The sequence below is a fragment of the Oncorhynchus clarkii genome, chromosome 27 (assembly GCF_045791955.1).
Source record: "Oncorhynchus clarkii lewisi isolate Uvic-CL-2024 chromosome 27, UVic_Ocla_1.0, whole genome shotgun sequence".
Classification (NCBI taxonomy): Eukaryota; Metazoa; Chordata; class Actinopteri; order Salmoniformes; family Salmonidae; genus Oncorhynchus; species Oncorhynchus clarkii.
This window is the reverse complement of record NC_092173.1, coordinates 45,043,506-45,061,621: the sequence shown is the minus strand read 5'-3', so window position 1 is coordinate 45,061,621 and position 18,116 is coordinate 45,043,506. Positions and strand designations below refer to the sequence as shown.

At 52.2% G+C, this 18,116-nt stretch overlaps 1 protein-coding gene across 2 annotated transcripts in view; it reads right to left on the bottom strand.

Annotated features, from left to right (window-relative positions):
• Window positions 1-17,205, bottom strand: part of LOC139385657 (NIMA related kinase 3) — a 41,431-nt gene extending 24,226 nt beyond the window's left edge. The window contains exons 1-3 of one of the 2 annotated variants that reach the window (XM_071130900.1): window positions 17,126-17,205; window positions 16,397-16,531; window positions 10,205-10,298 (exon numbers count right to left, since the gene is read on the bottom strand). In XM_071130900.1, coding sequence (XP_070987001.1) covers window positions 10,205-10,298; window positions 16,397-16,513 — 211 coding nt within the window. In that variant the 5' untranslated portion in view covers window positions 16,514-16,531; window positions 17,126-17,205. The remainder of the gene's footprint in view (window positions 1-10,204; window positions 10,299-16,396; window positions 16,532-17,125) is intronic. The other variant, XM_071130899.1, reaches the window with a different exon arrangement.
• Window positions 17,206-18,116: the final 911 nt, after the last annotated feature.

Below are 18,116 nucleotides of genomic sequence, written 5' to 3'. Positions count from 1 at the left end.
ATTACATACATAAGCAGAACAAAAGCATTCGACTGGGCACAGACAACGTCAGTTCAACGTATAGATTCGATTTACATTTGGTCGAGTTGTCAACTAATGTGAATTTAACATGAAATCAACCAAAAGATGACACCATCTCATTGGTTTGAGGTTAAAAGTTGGGTAAAAAAATATATATATATTTAAAAAAATATAAAATAACCTTACTGATGACTTTTAAAATCAAAATCAGTTTTCCCATGTTGATTCATTGTTCTCATTACATTTTGTTGTTCTCCCAGCCCCTTACCCAGCCCTATACCCCAGCCCTATACCCCAGCCCCTTACCCAGCCCCTTACCCAGTCCCTTACCCAGTCCCTTACCCAGCCCTATACTCCAGCCCTATACCCCAGCCCCTACCCAGCCCTATACCCCAGCCCTATACCCCAGCCCCATACTCCAGCCCCTTACCCAGCCCTATACTCCAGCCCTATACCCCAGCCCCTACCCAGCCCTATACCCCAGCCCCATACTCCAGCCCCTTACCCAGCCCTATACTCCAGCCACTTACCCAGCCACTTACCCAGCCCCTTACCCATCCCCATACTCCAGCCCCATACCCCAGCCCCTTACCCCAGCCCCTTACCCAGCCCTATAATCCAGCCCTATAACCCAGTCCCATACTCCAGCCCCTTACCCAGCCCTATACTCCAGCCACTTACCCAGCCCCTTACCCAGCCCCTTACCCAGCCCCATACCCCAGCCCCTTATCCAGTCCCTTACCCAGCCCTATAATCCAGCCCTATACCCCAGTCCCATACTCCAGCCCCTTACCCAGCCCCTTACCCAGCCCTATACTCCAGCCCCTTACTCAGCCCCTTACCCAGCCCCTTACCCAGCCCCTATACCCAGCCCCATACTCCAGCCCCTTACCCAGCCCCATACCCCAGCCCCATACCCCAGCCCCATACCCCAGCCCCTTACCCAGTCCCTTACCCAGCCCTATAATCCAGCCCTATACCCCAGTCCCATACTCCAGCCCCTTACCCAGCCCCTTACCCAGCCCTATACTCCAGCCACTTACCCAGCCCCTTACCCAGCCCCATACCCCAGCCCTATACTCCAGCCCTATACTCCAGCCCCTTACCCAGCCCTATACTCCAGCCCTATACTCCAGCCCCATACCCCAGCCCTATACTCCAGCCCCATACCCCAGCCCCTTACCCAGCCCTATACTCCAGCCCTATACTCCAGCCCCTTACCCAGCCCTATACTCCAGCCCCTTACCCAGCCCTATACTCCAGCCCCATATTCCAGCCCCTTACCCAGCCCTATAATCCAGCACCTTACCTAGCCCTATAATCCAGCCCCTTACCCAGCCCTATACCCCAGCCCCATACCCCAGCCCCATACTCCAGCCCCATACCCCAGCCCCACACTCCAGCCCCATACACAGCCCCATACTCCAGCCCCATACCCTTACCCCAGCCCCTTACCCCAGCCCCATACCCTTACCCCAGCCCCATAATCCAGCCCCTTACCCCAGCCCCTTACCCAGCCCTATAATCCAGCCCTATAACCCAGTCCCATACTCCAGCCCCTTACCCAGCCCTATACTCCAGCCACTTACCCAGCCCCTTACCCAGCCCCTTACCCAGCCCCATACCCCAGCCCCTTATCCAGTCCCTTACCCAGCCCTATAATCCAGCCCTATACCCCAGTCCCATACTCCAGCCCCTTACCCAGCCCCTTACCCAGCCCTATACTCCAGCCCCTTACTCAGCCCCTTACCCAGCCCCTTACCCAGCCCCTATACCCAGCCCCATACTCCAGCCCCTTACCCAGCCCCATACCCCAGCCCCATACCCCAGCCCCATACCCCAGCCCCTTACCCAGTCCCTTACCCAGCCCTATAATCCAGCCCTATACCCCAGTCCCATACTCCAGCCCCTTACCCAGCCCCTTACCCAGCCCTATACTCCAGCCACTTACCCAGCCCCTTACCCAGCCCCATACCCCAGCCCGATACTCCAGCCCTATACTCCAGCCCCTTACCCAGCCCTATACTCCAGCCCTATACTCCAGCCCCATACCCCAGCCCTATACTCCAGCCCCATACCCCAGCCCCTTACCCAGCCCTATACTCCAGCCCTATAATCCAGCCCCTTACCCAGCCCTATACTCCAGCCCCTTACCCAGCCCTATACTCCAGCCCCATATTCCAGCCCCTTACCCAGCCCTATAATCCAGCACCTTACCTAGCCCTATAATCCAGCCCCTTACCCAGCCCTATACCCCAGCCCCATACCCCAGCCCCACACTCCAGCCCCATACACAGCCCCATACTCCAGCCCCATACCCTTACCCCAGCCCCTTACCCCAGCCCCATACCCTTACCCCAGCCCCATAATCCAGCCCCTTACCCAGCCCTATAATCCAGCCCCTTACCTAGCCCCATACTCCAGCCCCATACCCCAGCCCCATACCCTTACCCCAGCCCCTTACCCCAGCCCTATACTCCAGCCCTATACCCCATGTCACAGGCTCCAGCCCTATACCCAGCCCTATATCCCAGCCCTATACCCAGCCCTATACTCCAGCCCTATACCCAAGTCCCAGCCCTATACCCCATGTCACAGGCTCCAGCCCTGTACCCAGCCCTATATCCCAGCCCTATATCCAGCCCTATATCCCAGCCCCATACCCCAGCCCCATACCCCCGCCCCTTACCAAGTCCCTAACCCAGCCCTATAATCCAGCCCTATACCCCAGTCCCATACTCCAGCCCCTCACCCAGCCCCTTACCCAGCCCTATACTCCAGCCACTTACCCAGCCCCTTACCCAGCCCCTTACCCAGCCCTATACTCCAGCCCCTTACCCAGCCCCTTACCCAGCCCCTTACCCAGCCCCATACTCCAGCCCCATACCCCAGCCCCTTACCCAGTCCCATAATCCAGCCCTATACCCCAGTCCCATACTCCAGCACCTTACCCAGCCCCTTACCCAGCCCCTTAACCAGCCCTATACTCCAGCCCCTTACCCAGCCCCTTACCCAGCCCCTTACCCAGCCCTATAATCCAGCCCTATACCCCAGTCCCATACTCCAGCCCCTTACCCAGCCCCTTACCCAGCCCTATACTCCAGCCACTTACCCAGCCCCTTACCCAGCCCCTTACCCAGCCCCTTACCCAGCCCTATACTCCAGCCCCTTACCCAGCCCCTTACCCAGCCCCATACCCCAGCCCCATACCCAAGCCCCATACCCCAGCCCCTTACCCAGCCCTATACTACAGCCCTATACTCCAGCCCCTTACCCAGCCCTATACTCCAGCCCTATACTCCAGCCCCATACCCCAGCCCTATACTCCAGCGCCATACCCCAGCCCCTTACCCAGCCCTATACTCCAGCCCTATAATCCAGCCCCTTACCCAGCCCTATACTCCAGCCCCATATTCCAGCCCCTTACCCAGCCCTATAATCCAGCCCCTTACCTAGCCCTATAATCCAGCCCCATACCCCAGCCCCATACTCCAGCCCCATACACAGCCCCATACCCTTACCCCAGCCCCTTACCCCAGCCCCATACCCTTACCCCAGCCCCATAATCCAGCCCCTTACCCAGCCCTATAATCCAGCCCCTTACCTAGCCCTATAATCCAGCCCCTTACCCAGCCCTATACCCCAGCCCCATACCCCAGCCCCATACTCCAGCCCCATACCCCAGCCCCATACCCTTACCCCAGCCCCTTACCCCAGCCCTATACTCCAGCCCTATACCCCATGTCACAGGCTCCAGCCCTATACCCAGCCCTATATCCCAGCCCTATTCCCAGCCCTATACTCCAGCCCTATACCCCAGTCCCAGCCCTATACCCCATACCCAGCCCTATATCCCAGCCCTATATCAAGCCCTATATCCCAGCCCCATACCCCCGCCCCTTACCCAGTCCCTTACCCAGCCCTATAATCCAGCCCGATACCCCAGTACCATACTCCAGCCCCTTACCCACCCCTATACTCCAGCCACTTACCCAGCCCCTTACCCAGCCCCTTACCCAGCCCTATACTCCAGCCACTTACCCAGCCCCTTACCCTGCCCCATACTCCAGCCCCATACCCCAGCCCCTTACCCAGTCCCATAATCCAGCCCTATACCCCAGTCCCATACTCCAGCCCCTTACCCAGCCCCATACTCCAGCCCCTTACCCAGCCCCTTACCCAGCCCCTTACCCAGCCCTATACCCCAGTCCCATACTCCAGCCCCTTACCCAGCCCCTTACCCAGCCCCTTACCCAGCCCTATACTCCAGCCACTTACCCAGCCCCTTACCCAGCCCCTTACCCAGCCCCTTACCCAGCCCTATACTCCAGCCCCTTACTCCAGCCCCTTACCCAGCCCCATACCCCAGCCCCATACCCCAGCCCCTTACCCAGCCCCATACCCCAGCCCCTTACTCCAGCCCCTTACCCAGCCCCATACCCCAGCCCCATACCCCAGCCCCTTACCCAGTCCCTTACCCAGCCCTATAATCCAGCCCTATACTCCAGCCCCATACCCCAGCCCCTTACCCAGTCCCTTACCCAGCCCTATAATCCAGCCCTATACCCCAGTCCCATACTCCAGCCACTTACCCAGCCCCTTACCCAGCCCCTTACCCAGCCCTATACTCCAGCCCCTTACCCAGCCCTATACTCCAGCCCCTTACCCAGCCCCATACTCCAGCCCCTTACCCAGCCCCTTACCCAGCCCTATACTCCAGCCACTTACCCAGCCCCTTACCCAGCCCCTTACCCAGCCCCTTACCCAGCCCCATACCCAAGCCCCATACCCCAGCCCCTTACCCAGCCCTATACTACAGCCCTATACTCCAGCCCCTTACCCAGCCCTATACTCCAGCCCTATACTCCAGCCCCATACCCCAGCCCTATACTCCAGCGCCATACCCCAGCCCCTTACCCAGCCCTATACTCCAGCCCTATAATCCAGCCCCTTACCCAGCCCTATACTCCAGCCCCATATTCCAGCCCCTTACCCAGCCCTATAATCCAGCCCCTTACCTAGCCCTATAATCCAGCCCCATACCCCAGCCCCATACTCCAGCCCCATACACAGCCCCATACCCTTACCCCAGCCCCTTACCCCAGCCCCATACCCTTACCCCAGCCCCATAATCCAGCCCCTTACCCAGCCCTATAATCCAGCCCCTTACCTAGCCCTATAATCCAGCCCCTTACCCAGCCCTATACCCCAGCCCCATACCCCAGCCCCATACTCCAGCCCCATACCCCAGCCCCATACCCTTACCCCAGCCCCTTACCCCAGCCCTATACTCCAGCCCTATACCCCATGTCACAGGCTCCAGCCCTATACCCAGCCCTATATCCCAGCCCTATTCCCAGCCCTATACTCCAGCCCTATACCCCAGTCCCAGCCCTATACCCCATACCCAGCCCTATATCCCAGCCCTATATCAAGCCCTATATCCCAGCCCCATACCCCCGCCCCTTACCCAGTCCCTTACCCAGCCCTATAATCCAGCCCTATACCCCAGTACCATACTCCAGCCCCTTACCCAGCCCTATACTCCAGCCACTTACCCAGCCCCTTACCCAGCCCCTTACCCAGCCCTATACTCCAGCCACTTACCCAGCCCCTTACCCTGCCCCATACTCCAGCCCCATACCCCAGCCCCTTACCCAGTCCCATAATCCAGCCCTATACCCCAGTCCCATACTCCAGCCCCTTACCCAGCCCCATACTCCAGCCCCTTACCCAGCCCCTTACCCAGCCCCTTACCCAGCCCTATACCCCAGTCCCATACTCCAGCCCCTTACCCAGCCCCTTACCCCGCCCCTTACCCAGCCCTATACTCCAGCCACTTACCCAGCCCCTTACCCAGCCCCTTACCCAGCCCTATACTCCAGCCCTATACTCCAGCCCCATACTCCAGACCCTTACCCCAGACCCATACCCCAGCCCCATACCCCAGCCCCTTACCCAGCCCCTTACCCAGCCCCATACTCCAGCCCCTTACCCCAGCCCCATACCCCAGCCCTATACTCCAGCCCATTACTCCAGCCCCTTACCCAGCCCTATACTCCAGCCCTATACTCCAGCCCCATACCCCAGCCCTATACTCCAGCCCCATACCCCAGCCCCTTACCCAGCCCTATACTCCAGCCCCTTACCCAGCCCTATAATCCAGCCCCTTACCCAGCCCTATACTCCAGCCCCTTACCCAGCCCTATACTCCAGCCCCATATTCCAGCCCCTTACCCAGCCCTATAATCCAGCCCCTTACCGAGCCCTATAATCCAGCCCCTTACCCAGCCCTATACCCCAGCCCCATACCCCAGCCCCATACTCCAGCCCCATACTCCAGCCCCATACTCCAGCCCCATACCCTTACCCCAGCCCCTTACCCCAGCCCCTTACCCCAGCCCCTTACCCAGCCCTATAGTCCAGCCCCATACCCCAGCCCTATACTCCAGCCCCATACCCCAGCCCTATACTCCAGCCCTATAATCCAGCCCCTTACCCAGCCCTATACTCCAGCCCCTTACCCAGCCCTATACTCCAGCCCCATATTCCAGCCCCTTACCCAGCCCTATAATCCAGCCCCTTACCTAGCCCTATAATCCAGCCCCTTACCCAGCCCTATACCCCAGCCCCATACCCCAGCCCCATACTCCAGCCCCATACACAGCCCCATACTCCAGCCCCATACCCTTACCCCAGCCCCTTACCCCAGCCCCATACCCTTACCCCAGCCCCATAATCCAGCCCCTTACCCAGCCCTATAATCCAGCCCCTTACCTAGCCCTATAATCCAGCCCCTTACCCAGCCCTATACCCCAGCCCCATACCCCAGCCCCATACTCCAGCCCCATACCCCAGCCCCATACCCTTACCCCAGCACTATACTCCAGCCCTATACCCCATGTCACAGGCTCCAGCCCTATACCCAGCCCTATATCCCAGCCCTATACCCAGCCCTATACTCCAGCCCTATACCCAAGTCCCAGCCCTATACCCCATGTCACAGGCTCCAGCCCTATACCCAGCCCTATATCCCAGCCCTATATCCAGCCCTATATCCCAGCCCCATACCCCAGCCCCATACCCCCGCCCCTTACCAAGTCCCTTACCCAGCCCTATAATCCAGCCCTATACCCCAGTCCCATACTCCAGCCCCTTACCCAGCCCCTTACCCAGCCCTATACTCCAGCCACTTACCCAGCCCCTTACCCAGCCCCTTACCCAGCCCTATACTCCAGCCACTTACCCAGCCCCTTACCCAGCCCCTTACCAGGCCCATACTCCAGCCCCTTACCCAGTCCCATAATCCAGCCCTATACCCCAGTCCCATACTCCAGCACCTTACCCAGCCCCTTACCCAGCCCCTTAACCAGCCCTATACTCCAGCCCCTTACCCAGCCCCTTACCCAGCCCCTTACCCAGCCCTATAATCCAGCCCTATACCCCAGTCCCATACTCCAGCCCCTTACCCAGCCCCTTACCCAGCCCTATACTCCAGCCACTTACCCAGCCCCTTACCCAGCCCCTTACCCAGCCCCATACTCCAGCCCCTTACCCAGCCCCTTACCCAGCCCCATACCCCAGCCCCATACCCAAGCCCCATACCCCAGCCCCTTACCCAGCCCTATACTCCAGCCCTATACTCCAGCCCCTTACCCAGCCCTATACTCCAGCCCTATACTCCAGCCCCATACCCCAGCCCTATACTCCAGCGCCATACCCCAGCCCCTTACCCAGCCCTATACTCCAGCCCTATAATCCAGCCCCGTACCCAGCCCTATACTCCAGCCCCTTACCCAGCCCTCTACTCCAGCCCCATATTCCAGCCCCTTACCCAGCCCTATAATCCAGCCCCTACCTAGCCCTATAATCCAGCCCCATACCCCAGCCCCATACTCCAGCCCCATACTCCAGCCCCATACCCTTACCCCAGCCCCTTACCCCAGCCCCATACCCTTACCCCAGCCCCATAATCCAGCCCCTTACCCAGCCCTATAATCCAGCCCCTTACCTAGCCCTATAATCCAGCCCCTTACCCAGCCCTATACCCCAGCCCCATACCCCAGCCCCATACTCCAGCCCCATACCCCAGCCCCATACCCTTACCCCAGCCCCTTACCCCAGCCCTATACTCCAGCCCTATACCCCATGTCACAGGCTCCAGCCCTATATCCCAGTCCTATACCCAGCCCTATACTCCAGCCCTATACCCCAGTCCCAGCCCTATACCCCATGTCACAGGCTCCAGCCCTATACCCAGCCCTATATCCCAGCCCTATATCCAGCCCTATATCCCAGCCCCATACCCCCGCCCCTTACCCAGTCCCTTACCCAGCCCTATAATCCAGCCCTATACCCCAGTCCCATACTCCAGCCCCTTACCCAGCCCTATACTCCAGCCACTTACCCAGCCCCTTACCCAGCCCCTTACCCAGCCCTATACTCCAGCCACTTACCCAGCCCCTTACCCTGCCCCATACTCCAGCCCCATACCCCAGCCCCTTACCCAGTCCCATAATCCAGCCCTATACCCCAGTCCCATACTCCAGCCCCTTACCCAGCCCCTTACCCAGCCCCTTACCCAGCCCTATACTCCAGCCCCTTACCCAGCCCCTTACCCAGCCCCTTACCCAGCCCCTTACCCAGCCCTATAATCCAGCCCTATACCCCAGTCCCATACTCCAGCCCCTTAGCCAGCCCCTTACCCAGCCCCTTACCCAGCCCTATACTCCAGCCACTTACCCAGCCCCTTACCCAGCCCCTTACCCAGCCCCTTACCCAGCCCCTTACCCAGCCCTATACTCCAGCCCCTTACTCCAGCCCCTTACCCCAGCCCCATACCCCAGCCCCTTACCCAGCCCCATACCCCAGCCCCTTACTCCAGCCCCTTACCCAGCCCCTTACCCAGCCCCATACCCCAGCCCCTTACTCCAGCCCCTTACCCCAGCCCCTTACTCCAGCCCCTTACCCCAGCCCCATACCCCAGCCCCTTACCCAGCCCCATACCCCAGCCCCATACCCCAGCCCCTTACCCAGTCCCTTACCCAGCCCTATAATCCAGCCCTATACCCCAGTCCCATACTCCAGCCACTTACCCAGCCCCTTACCCAGCCCCTTACCCAGCCCTATACTCCAGCCCCTTACCCAGCCCTATACTCCAGCCCCTTACCCAGCCCCATACTCCAACCCCCTACCCAGCCCCTTACCCAGCCCTATACTCCAGCCCCTTACCCAGCCCCTTACCCAGCCCCTTACCCAGCCCTATACTCCAGCCCCTATACCCAGCCCGATACTCCAGACCCTTACCCCAGACCCTTACCCCAGACCCATACCCCAGCCCCTTACCCAGCCCCTTACCCAGCCCCATACTCCAGCCCCTTACCCCAGCCCCATACCCCAGCCCCATACTCCAGCCCTATACTCCAGCCCCATACTCCAGCCCCATACTCCAGCCCATTACTCCAGCCCCTTACCCAGCCCTATACTCCAGCCCCATACCCCAGCCCTATACTCCAGCCCCATACCCCAGCCCCTTACCCAGCCCTATACTCCAGCCCCTTACCCAGCCCTATAATCCAGCCCCTTACCCAGCCCTATACTCCAGCCCCTTACCCAGCCCTATACTCCAGCCCCATATTCCAGCCCCTTACCCAGCCCTATAATCCAGCCCCTTACCTAGCCCTATAATCCAGCCCCTTACCCAGCCCTATACCCGAGCCCCATACCCCAGCCCCATACCCCAGCCCCATACTCCAGCCCCATACTCCAGCCCCATACCCTTACCCCAGCCCCTTACCCCAGCCCCTTACCCCAGCCCCTTACCCCAGCCCTATACTCCAGCCCTATACCCCAGTCCCAGCCCTATACCCCATGTCACAGGCTCCAGCCCTATACCCAGCCCTATATCCCAGCCCTATACCCAGCCCTATACTCCAGCCCTATACCCCAGTCCCAGCCCTATACCCCATGTCACAGGCTCCAGCCCTATACCCAGCCCTATATCCCAGCCCTATATCCCAGCACTATATCCCAGCCCTATACTCCAGCCCTATACTTCAGCCCCTTACCCCCCAGTCCTACGTTAATTCAACCAGTTTTTGCCCAGTGGGATAATCTGACAAGGATGGCAGTATCAAAGCATTTGCATTTCAAAAATCAAGATAGTCACAGTGAAATTGTCTACCTTCAAAAGAGTCCCTGAAGGCCACTATGCTGGGATGTTTCATCCTGGACAGGAGCACAGCTTCTCTTCTGGTGTTCGCCATCTTGGATTGTGTCTGAAAAAGACAGTTATTATATGTAATATATGTAGTTATTATTATTTATTTTTTATTTTACATTTATTGAAACTTTATTTAACTAGGCAAGTGAGTTAAGAACAAATTCTTATTTACAATGACAGTCTACCAAAAGGCAAAAAGCCTCCTGCGGGGTCAGGGGCCTGGGATTAAAATAAATAGAAATAAATAAATAATTAAATACAATATAAATATTTTATTTATTTATTTCACCTTTATTTAACCAGGTAGGCTAGTTGAGAACACCTTTATTTAACCAGGTAGGCTAGTTGAGAACACCTTTATTTAACCAGGTAGGCCAGTTGAGAACACCTTTATTTAACCAGGTAGGCTAGTTGAGAACAAGTTCTCATTTACAATTGCGACCTGGCCAAGATAAAACAAAGCAGTTCGACACAAACAACGACACAGAGTTACACATGGAGTAAAACAAACATACAGTCAATAATACAGTATAAACAAGTCTATATACGATGTGAGCAAATGAGGTGAGATAAGGGAGGTAAAGGCAAAAAAAATGTACAGGTGCAGTGATCTGTGAGCTGGTCTGACAGCTGGTGCTTAAAGCTAGAGAGGGAGATAAGTGTTTCCAGTTTCAGAGATTTTTGTATTTTGTTCCAGTCATTGGCAGCAGAGAACTAAGGAAGAATTGGCTTTAGGCGTGACCAGAGAGATATACCTGCTGGAGCGCGTGCTACAGGTGGGTGATGCTATGGTGACCAGCGAGCTGAGATAAGGGGGGACTTTACCTAGCAGGGTCTTGTAGATGACATGGAGCCAGTGGGTTTGGCGACGAGTATGAAGCGAGGGCCAGCCAACGAGAGCGTACAGGTCGCAGTGGTGGGTAGTATATGGGGCTTTGGTGACAAAATGTATGGCACTGTGATAGACTGCATCCAATTTATTGAGTAGAGTGTTGGGGGCTATTTTGTAAATGACATCACCGAAGTCGAGGATCAATAGGCTGGTCAGTTTTTACGAGGGTATGTTTGGCAGCATGAGTGAAGGATGCTTTGTTGCGAAATAGGAAGCCAATTCTAGATTTAACTTTGGATTGGAGATGTTTGATGTGAGTCTGGAAGGAGAGTTTACAGTCTAACCAAACACCTAGGTATTTGTAGTTGTCCACATATTCTAAGTCAGAACCGTCCAGAGTAGTGATGTTGGACAGGCGAGCAGGTGCAGGCAGCGATCGGTTGAAGAGCATGCATTTAGTTTTACTTGTATTTAAGAGCAATTGGAGGCCACGGAAGGAGAGTTGTATGGCATTGAAGCTTGCCTGGAGGGTTGTTAACACAGTGTCCAAAGAAGGGCCAAAAGTATACAGAATGGTGTCGTCTGCGTAGAGGTGGATCAGAGAATCAGCAAAAGAGACATCGTTGATGTATACAGAGAAAAGAGTCGGCCCGAGAATTGAACCCTGTGGCACCCCCATAGAGACTGTCAGAGGTCCGGACAAAAGGGTAAATGTAGAAATATAGGACATAACACACATCACAAGAAGAGAGACAACACAACACTATATAAAGAGAGACCTAAAGACAACAACATAGCAAGGCAGCAACACATGACAATACAGCATGGTAGCAACACAACATGGTAGCATGGTACAACATGGTAGAATGGTACAGCATGGTACATCATGGTAGCATGGTACAACATGGTAGCGTGGTACAACACAACATGGTAGCAACACAACATGGTAGCATGGCACAACATGGTAGCATGGTACATCATGGTATAACATGGTAGAATGGTACATCATGGTAGCATGGTACATCATGGTAGCATGGTACAACATGGTAGCATGGCACAACATGGTAGCATGGCACAACATGGTAGCATGGTACAACATGGTAGCATGGCACAACATGGTAGCATGGTACAACATGGTAGCATGGCACAACATGGTAGCATGGTACAACATGGTAGCATGGCACAAAATGGTAGCATGGTACAACATGGTAGCATGGCACAAAATGGTAGCATGGTACAACATGGTAGCATGGTACAACATGGTAGCATGGTACAACATGGTACAAACATTATTGGGCACAGACAACAGCACAAAGGGCAAGAAGGTAGAAACAACAACACATCACACAAAGCAGCCGCAACGGTCAGTAAGAGTCTCCATGATTGAGTCTTCGAATTAAGAGATGGAGATAAAACGGTCCAGTTTGAGTGTTTATTGCAGCTCGTTCTAGCCGTTCGAGAGCACCCTTACCTGCCGATCTACAAATAACGTCTCGGTAATCTGAATCAGGGTTAGTTTAGCAGCTGGGGGTGAAAGAGGAGTGATTAGGACAGAGAAAACCAAGTCTAGATTTAACTTTAGCCTGCAGCTTTGATATGTGCTGAGCTGGTCCAGTGTTAAGAAGCCATGAAGAAGAAGAAGAAGAAGAAGAAGAAGGCTCAGCCACAGACCAGATGTAGTTACTATGATAAATGCATGTAGGTTAACGCCAAAAGGAAAACATGCAAAGTAATATAGCTAGATAGACATGTATATTGAAAACAGGTGCTTCCACACAGTAGGTCCGGGACGATACCAGTATCGCGATACTCGTTCGTATACTGGCAAGGAAACAACACACAAAGCGGATTTCACACTTGGGGAAATTGATGGAAACAAACATGATTATGTTGCCATCTAAAGTCACATTTACTTTATTATCCAAGCTTCAGCACACAATATTTTACAGGTTTTTTTTAAAGGACCAAAGAGTCTGGTCTGCTTCCATAGGTGTGGTTCCTGAGTTAAATAATGAACATCATGTTTAGGGTATAGAGTCTGGTCTGCTTACCTACGATTAGGTGTGGTTCCTGAGTTAAGAAATGAAACATCATGTTTAGGGTATATGTATAAAAATACAAGGCAGGTCAATATTTTGACTACCACGGCTGTTACGTTGCCCTGCAAGAAAACCAAAATATGGCACAAACAACCTCAGATCCTCAAAAAGGTTTTATAGCTGCACCATCGACAGCTTCCTGACGGTTTGCATCACCGCCTGGTATGGCAACTGTTCGGCTTCCGACCGCACTACAGAGGGTAGTGCGTACGGCCCAGTACATCACCGGGGCCAAGCTTCCTGCCATCCAGGACCTCTATACCAGATGGTGTCAGAGGAAGGCCCTAAAAATTGTCAAAGACTCAAGCCACCATGGTCACATAGTTGAAGTCGGAAGTTTATATACACCTTAGCCAAATACATTTAAACTCAGTTTGTCACAATTCCTGACATTTAATCCTACTAAAAAATCCCTGTCTTAGGTCAGTTAGGATCACCACTTTATTTTAAGAATGTGAAATGTCAGAATAATAGTAGAGAGAATGATTAATTTCAGCTTTTATTTTTCATCACATTCCCAGTGGGTCAGAAGTTTACATACACTCAATTAGTATTTGGTAGAATTGCCTTTAAATTGTGTAACTTGGGTCAAACGCTTTGGGTAGCCTTCCACAAGCTTCCCACAATAAGTTGGGTGAATTTTTGCCCATTCCTCCTGACAGAGCTGGTGTAACTGAGTCAGGTTTTAGGCCTCCTTGCTCACACACACTTTTTTCAGTTCTGCCCACAAATTTTCTATAAGATTGAGGTCAGGGCTTTGTGATGGCCACTCCAATACCTTGACTTTGTTGTCCTTAAGCCGTTTTGCCACAACTTTGGAAGTATGCTTGGGGTCATTGTCCATTTGGAAGACCCATTTGTGACCAAGCTTTAACTTCCTGACTGATGTCTTGAGATGTTGCTTCAATATATCCACATCATTTTCATACCTCATGATGCCATCTATTTTGTGAAGTGCACCAGTGCCTCCTGCAGCAAAGCACCCCCACAACATGATGCTGCCACCAAATCAAATCAAATTTATTTGTCACATACACATGGTTAGCAGATGTTAATGCGAGTGGAGCGAAATACTACCGTGCTTCACGGTTGGGATGGTGTTCTTCAGCTTGTAAGCCTCCCCCTTTTTCCTCCAAACATAACTATGGTCATTATGGCCAAACAGTTCTATTTTTGTTTCATCAGACCAGAGGGCAATTCTCCAAAAAGTACGATCTTTGTTCCCATGTGCAGTTGCAAACTGTAGTCTGGCTTTTTTATGGTGGTTTTGGAGCAGTGGCTTCTTCCTTACTGAGCGGCCTTTCAGGTTATGTCGATATAGGACTCGTTTTACTGTGGATATAGATACTTTTGTACCTGTTTCCTCCAGCCTCTTCACATGGTCATTTGCTGTTGTTCTGGGATTGATTTGCACTTTCCACACTAAAGTACATTCATCTCTAGGAGACAGAACGCATCTCCTTCTTGAGAGGTATGACAGCTTCGTGGTCCCATGGTATTTATACTTGTGTACTATTGTTTGTACAGATGAACGTAGTAGCTTCAGCATTTGGACATTTCTCCCAAGGATGGACCAGGCTCGTGGATGTCTACAATTTTTCTTCTGAGGTCTTGGCTGATTTATTTTGATTTTACCATGATGTCAAGCAAAGAGGCACTGAGTTTGAAGGTAGGCCTTGAAATACATCCACAGGTACACTCCTTATTGACTCAAATTATGTCAATTAGCCTATCAGAAGCTTCTAAAGCCATTACATCATTTTCTGGAATTTTCCAAGCTGTTTAAAGGCAGTCAACTTAGTGTATGTAAACTACTGACCCACTGGAATTGTGATACAGTGAATTATAACTGAAATAATCTCTCTGTAAACAATTGTTGGAAAAATTACTTGTGTCATGAACAAAATAGATGTCCTAACTGACTTGCCAAAACTATAGTTTGTTAACAAGAAATTAGTGGAGTGGTTGAAAAATGTGTTTAAATGACTCCAACATAAGTGTATGTAAACTTCCGACTTCAACGGTAGACTATTCTCTCTGCTACGGCACGGCAAGCGGTACCGGAGTTTCTATCCCCCCAAGCCATAAGACTCCTGAACAGCCAATCAAAAGGCTACCCAGACTATTTGCATTGCCCCCCCACCTTTACGCTGCTGCTACTCTCTGTAATTATCTATGCATCGTCACTTTAATAACTCTACCTACATGTACATATTACCTCAATCACCTTGACACCGGTGCTCCTGCACATTGACTCTGTACCGTAATACCCTGTATATAGCCTCCACATTGACTCTGTACCGTAATACCCTGTATATAGCCTCCACATTGACTCTGAATTGGGCGTTGCTTCCCTCCAATAGATTTCCAGACACTTGGAGAACCTGTGACAAGGTGCATTGAAGCTGTTCTGGCTGCTCGTGGTGGACCTTCGTCCTGTTAGACACTATGTTAGGCCAGCAGCATACCACCCTGCATACCACCCCGCATACCACCCCGCATACTACCCCGCATACCACCCTGCATACCACTCCGCATACTACCCTGCATACCACCCCGCATACCACCCTGCATACCACCCTGCATACCACCCTGCATACTACCCTGCATACCACCCTGCATACCACCCTGCATACTACCCTGCATACCACCCCTTATACCACCCTGCATACCACCCTGCATACTACCCTGCATACCACCCCGCATACCACTTCTGGCTTGCTTCTGAAGCTAAGCAGGGTTGTTCCTGGTCAGTCCCTGGATGGGAGACCAGATGCTGCTGGAAGTGGTGTTGCAGGGCCAGTAGGAGGCACTCTTTCCTCTGGTCTAGAAAAAAATATCCCAATGCCCCAGGACAGTGATTGGGGACATTGCCCTGTGTAGGGTGCCATATTTCGGATGGGACGTTAAACGGGTGTCCTGACTCTCTGAGGTCATTAAAGATCCCATGGCACTTATCGTAAGAGTAGGGGTGTTAACCCTGGTTTCCTGGCTAAATTCCCAATCTGGCCCTCAAACCATCATGGTCACCTAATAATCCCCAGTTTACAATTGGCTCATTCATCCCCCTCCTCTCCCCTGTAACTATTCCCCAGGTCGTTGCTGTAAATGAGAACATGTTCTCAGTCAACTTACCTGGTTAAATTAAAAAAATGTTGGTCTTTACTTTGGTAGTTACCTGTAAACGGTATTCCTTTTTTTTTTATGGTAATAGTAACCTACCTTTGGGAGTAGGATCTCTTTCATGACATAGTTCTCATGGTTGATTCTGGATTGGACAAGTAGTGCCCGACCAAAGGACCCTTCTCCTATTACTTTATGGACCGAGTACCCATCCATTGTCACACTGGCATTGACCTGAAAGAAGAAGAATATATTACAAGAAAGCATTTACAATCAATGTGTATGTTGTTGTTTTGGATTTATACTAGCCATCTCAAACATTGGCCTGTCTTTATCACCCAATGTTTGTACCATGTTGAGCTGCTGCTGCTGCCATGCTATGTTTGTTGTTTTAGGTCTCTCTTGTCGTGATGGGTTTTGTCCTATATATATATATATTTTTTTTTTAATTTATTTTATTATCCCAGCCCCCGTCACTGCAGGAGGCCTTTTGGTAGGCCGAAATGGTTCTTTAACTGACTTGCCTAGTTAAATCAAGTTTAAATAAATAAAGAATTACATCAATTCATTTATAAAGTGGTAAGTCAATTTGACTTGATGGCTTGACAGTTAAACCAAAGATAGGTTACTAGATAAACGTTTCACCTTCTATTTGAGGTTGAGCTGACAGTCTGATAATGAAACAATAAAATGTGTAAGTAACTACTGCACACAATCTTGTTCACGAACAAAATCACATTTTGAATACACGAGGCAAAACAAAAAAAACTGCTGACGTGTCGTTTATAGCTTGGTAAGTAACGTAAATAAAATGCTGCTTTTACATACTTTTCTGGTGGGATTGTGTCAATGTTATCCGCGTGTGTTCGGTATTCTTTGTCCACCGCTCTGCTTCCGTATTATTGTATGACGTGGCAAGGTGCAGTCCTTTTAAAGACATGCTCTAATATCCTTCAGCCACTAGATGGCGGTAGAAGTACAGTACATCCAGTATGTGAATAGGACATTTTGAGCGTTTTTTTTACAATAATGTAATTTAGTTACAAGTCAGGTAGCCTAAATGAAGAGCCCTGTCTCTCTGATGTAGGGTGGCAGGTAGCCTAAATGAGGAGCCCTGTCTATCTGATGTAGGGTGGCAGGTAGCCTAAATGAAGAGCCCTGTCTATCTGATGTAGGGTGGCAGGTAGCCTAAATGAGGAGCCCTGTCTATCTGATGTAGGGTGGCAGGTAGCCTAAATGAAGAGCCCTGTCTATCTGATGTAGGGTGGCAGGTAGTCTAAATGAGGAGCCCTGTCTATCTGATGTAGGGAGGCAGGTAGCCTAAATGAATAGCCCTGTCTATCTGATGTAGGGTGGCAGGTAGCCTAAATGAAGAGCCCTGTCTATCTGATGTAGGGCGGCAGGTCGCCTGGTAGGCCCTACAACCAACAAGATTACTGGTAGGCCCTACAACCAACAATATTACTGGTAGGCCCTACAACTAACAATATTACTGGTAGGCCCTACAACCAACAAGATTACAGGTAGGCCCTACAACCAACAATATTACTGGTAGGCCCTACAACTAACAAGATTACTGGTAGGCCCTACAACCAACAATATTACTGGTAGGCCCTACAACTAACAAGATTACTGGTAGGCCCTACAACCAACAATATTACTGGTAGGCCCTACAACCAACAATATTACTGGTAGGCCCTACAACCAACAATATTACTGGTAGGCCCTACAACCAACAATATTACAGGTAGAACCTACAACCAACAATATTACTGGTAGGCCCTACAACCAACAATATTACTGGTAGGCCCTACAACCA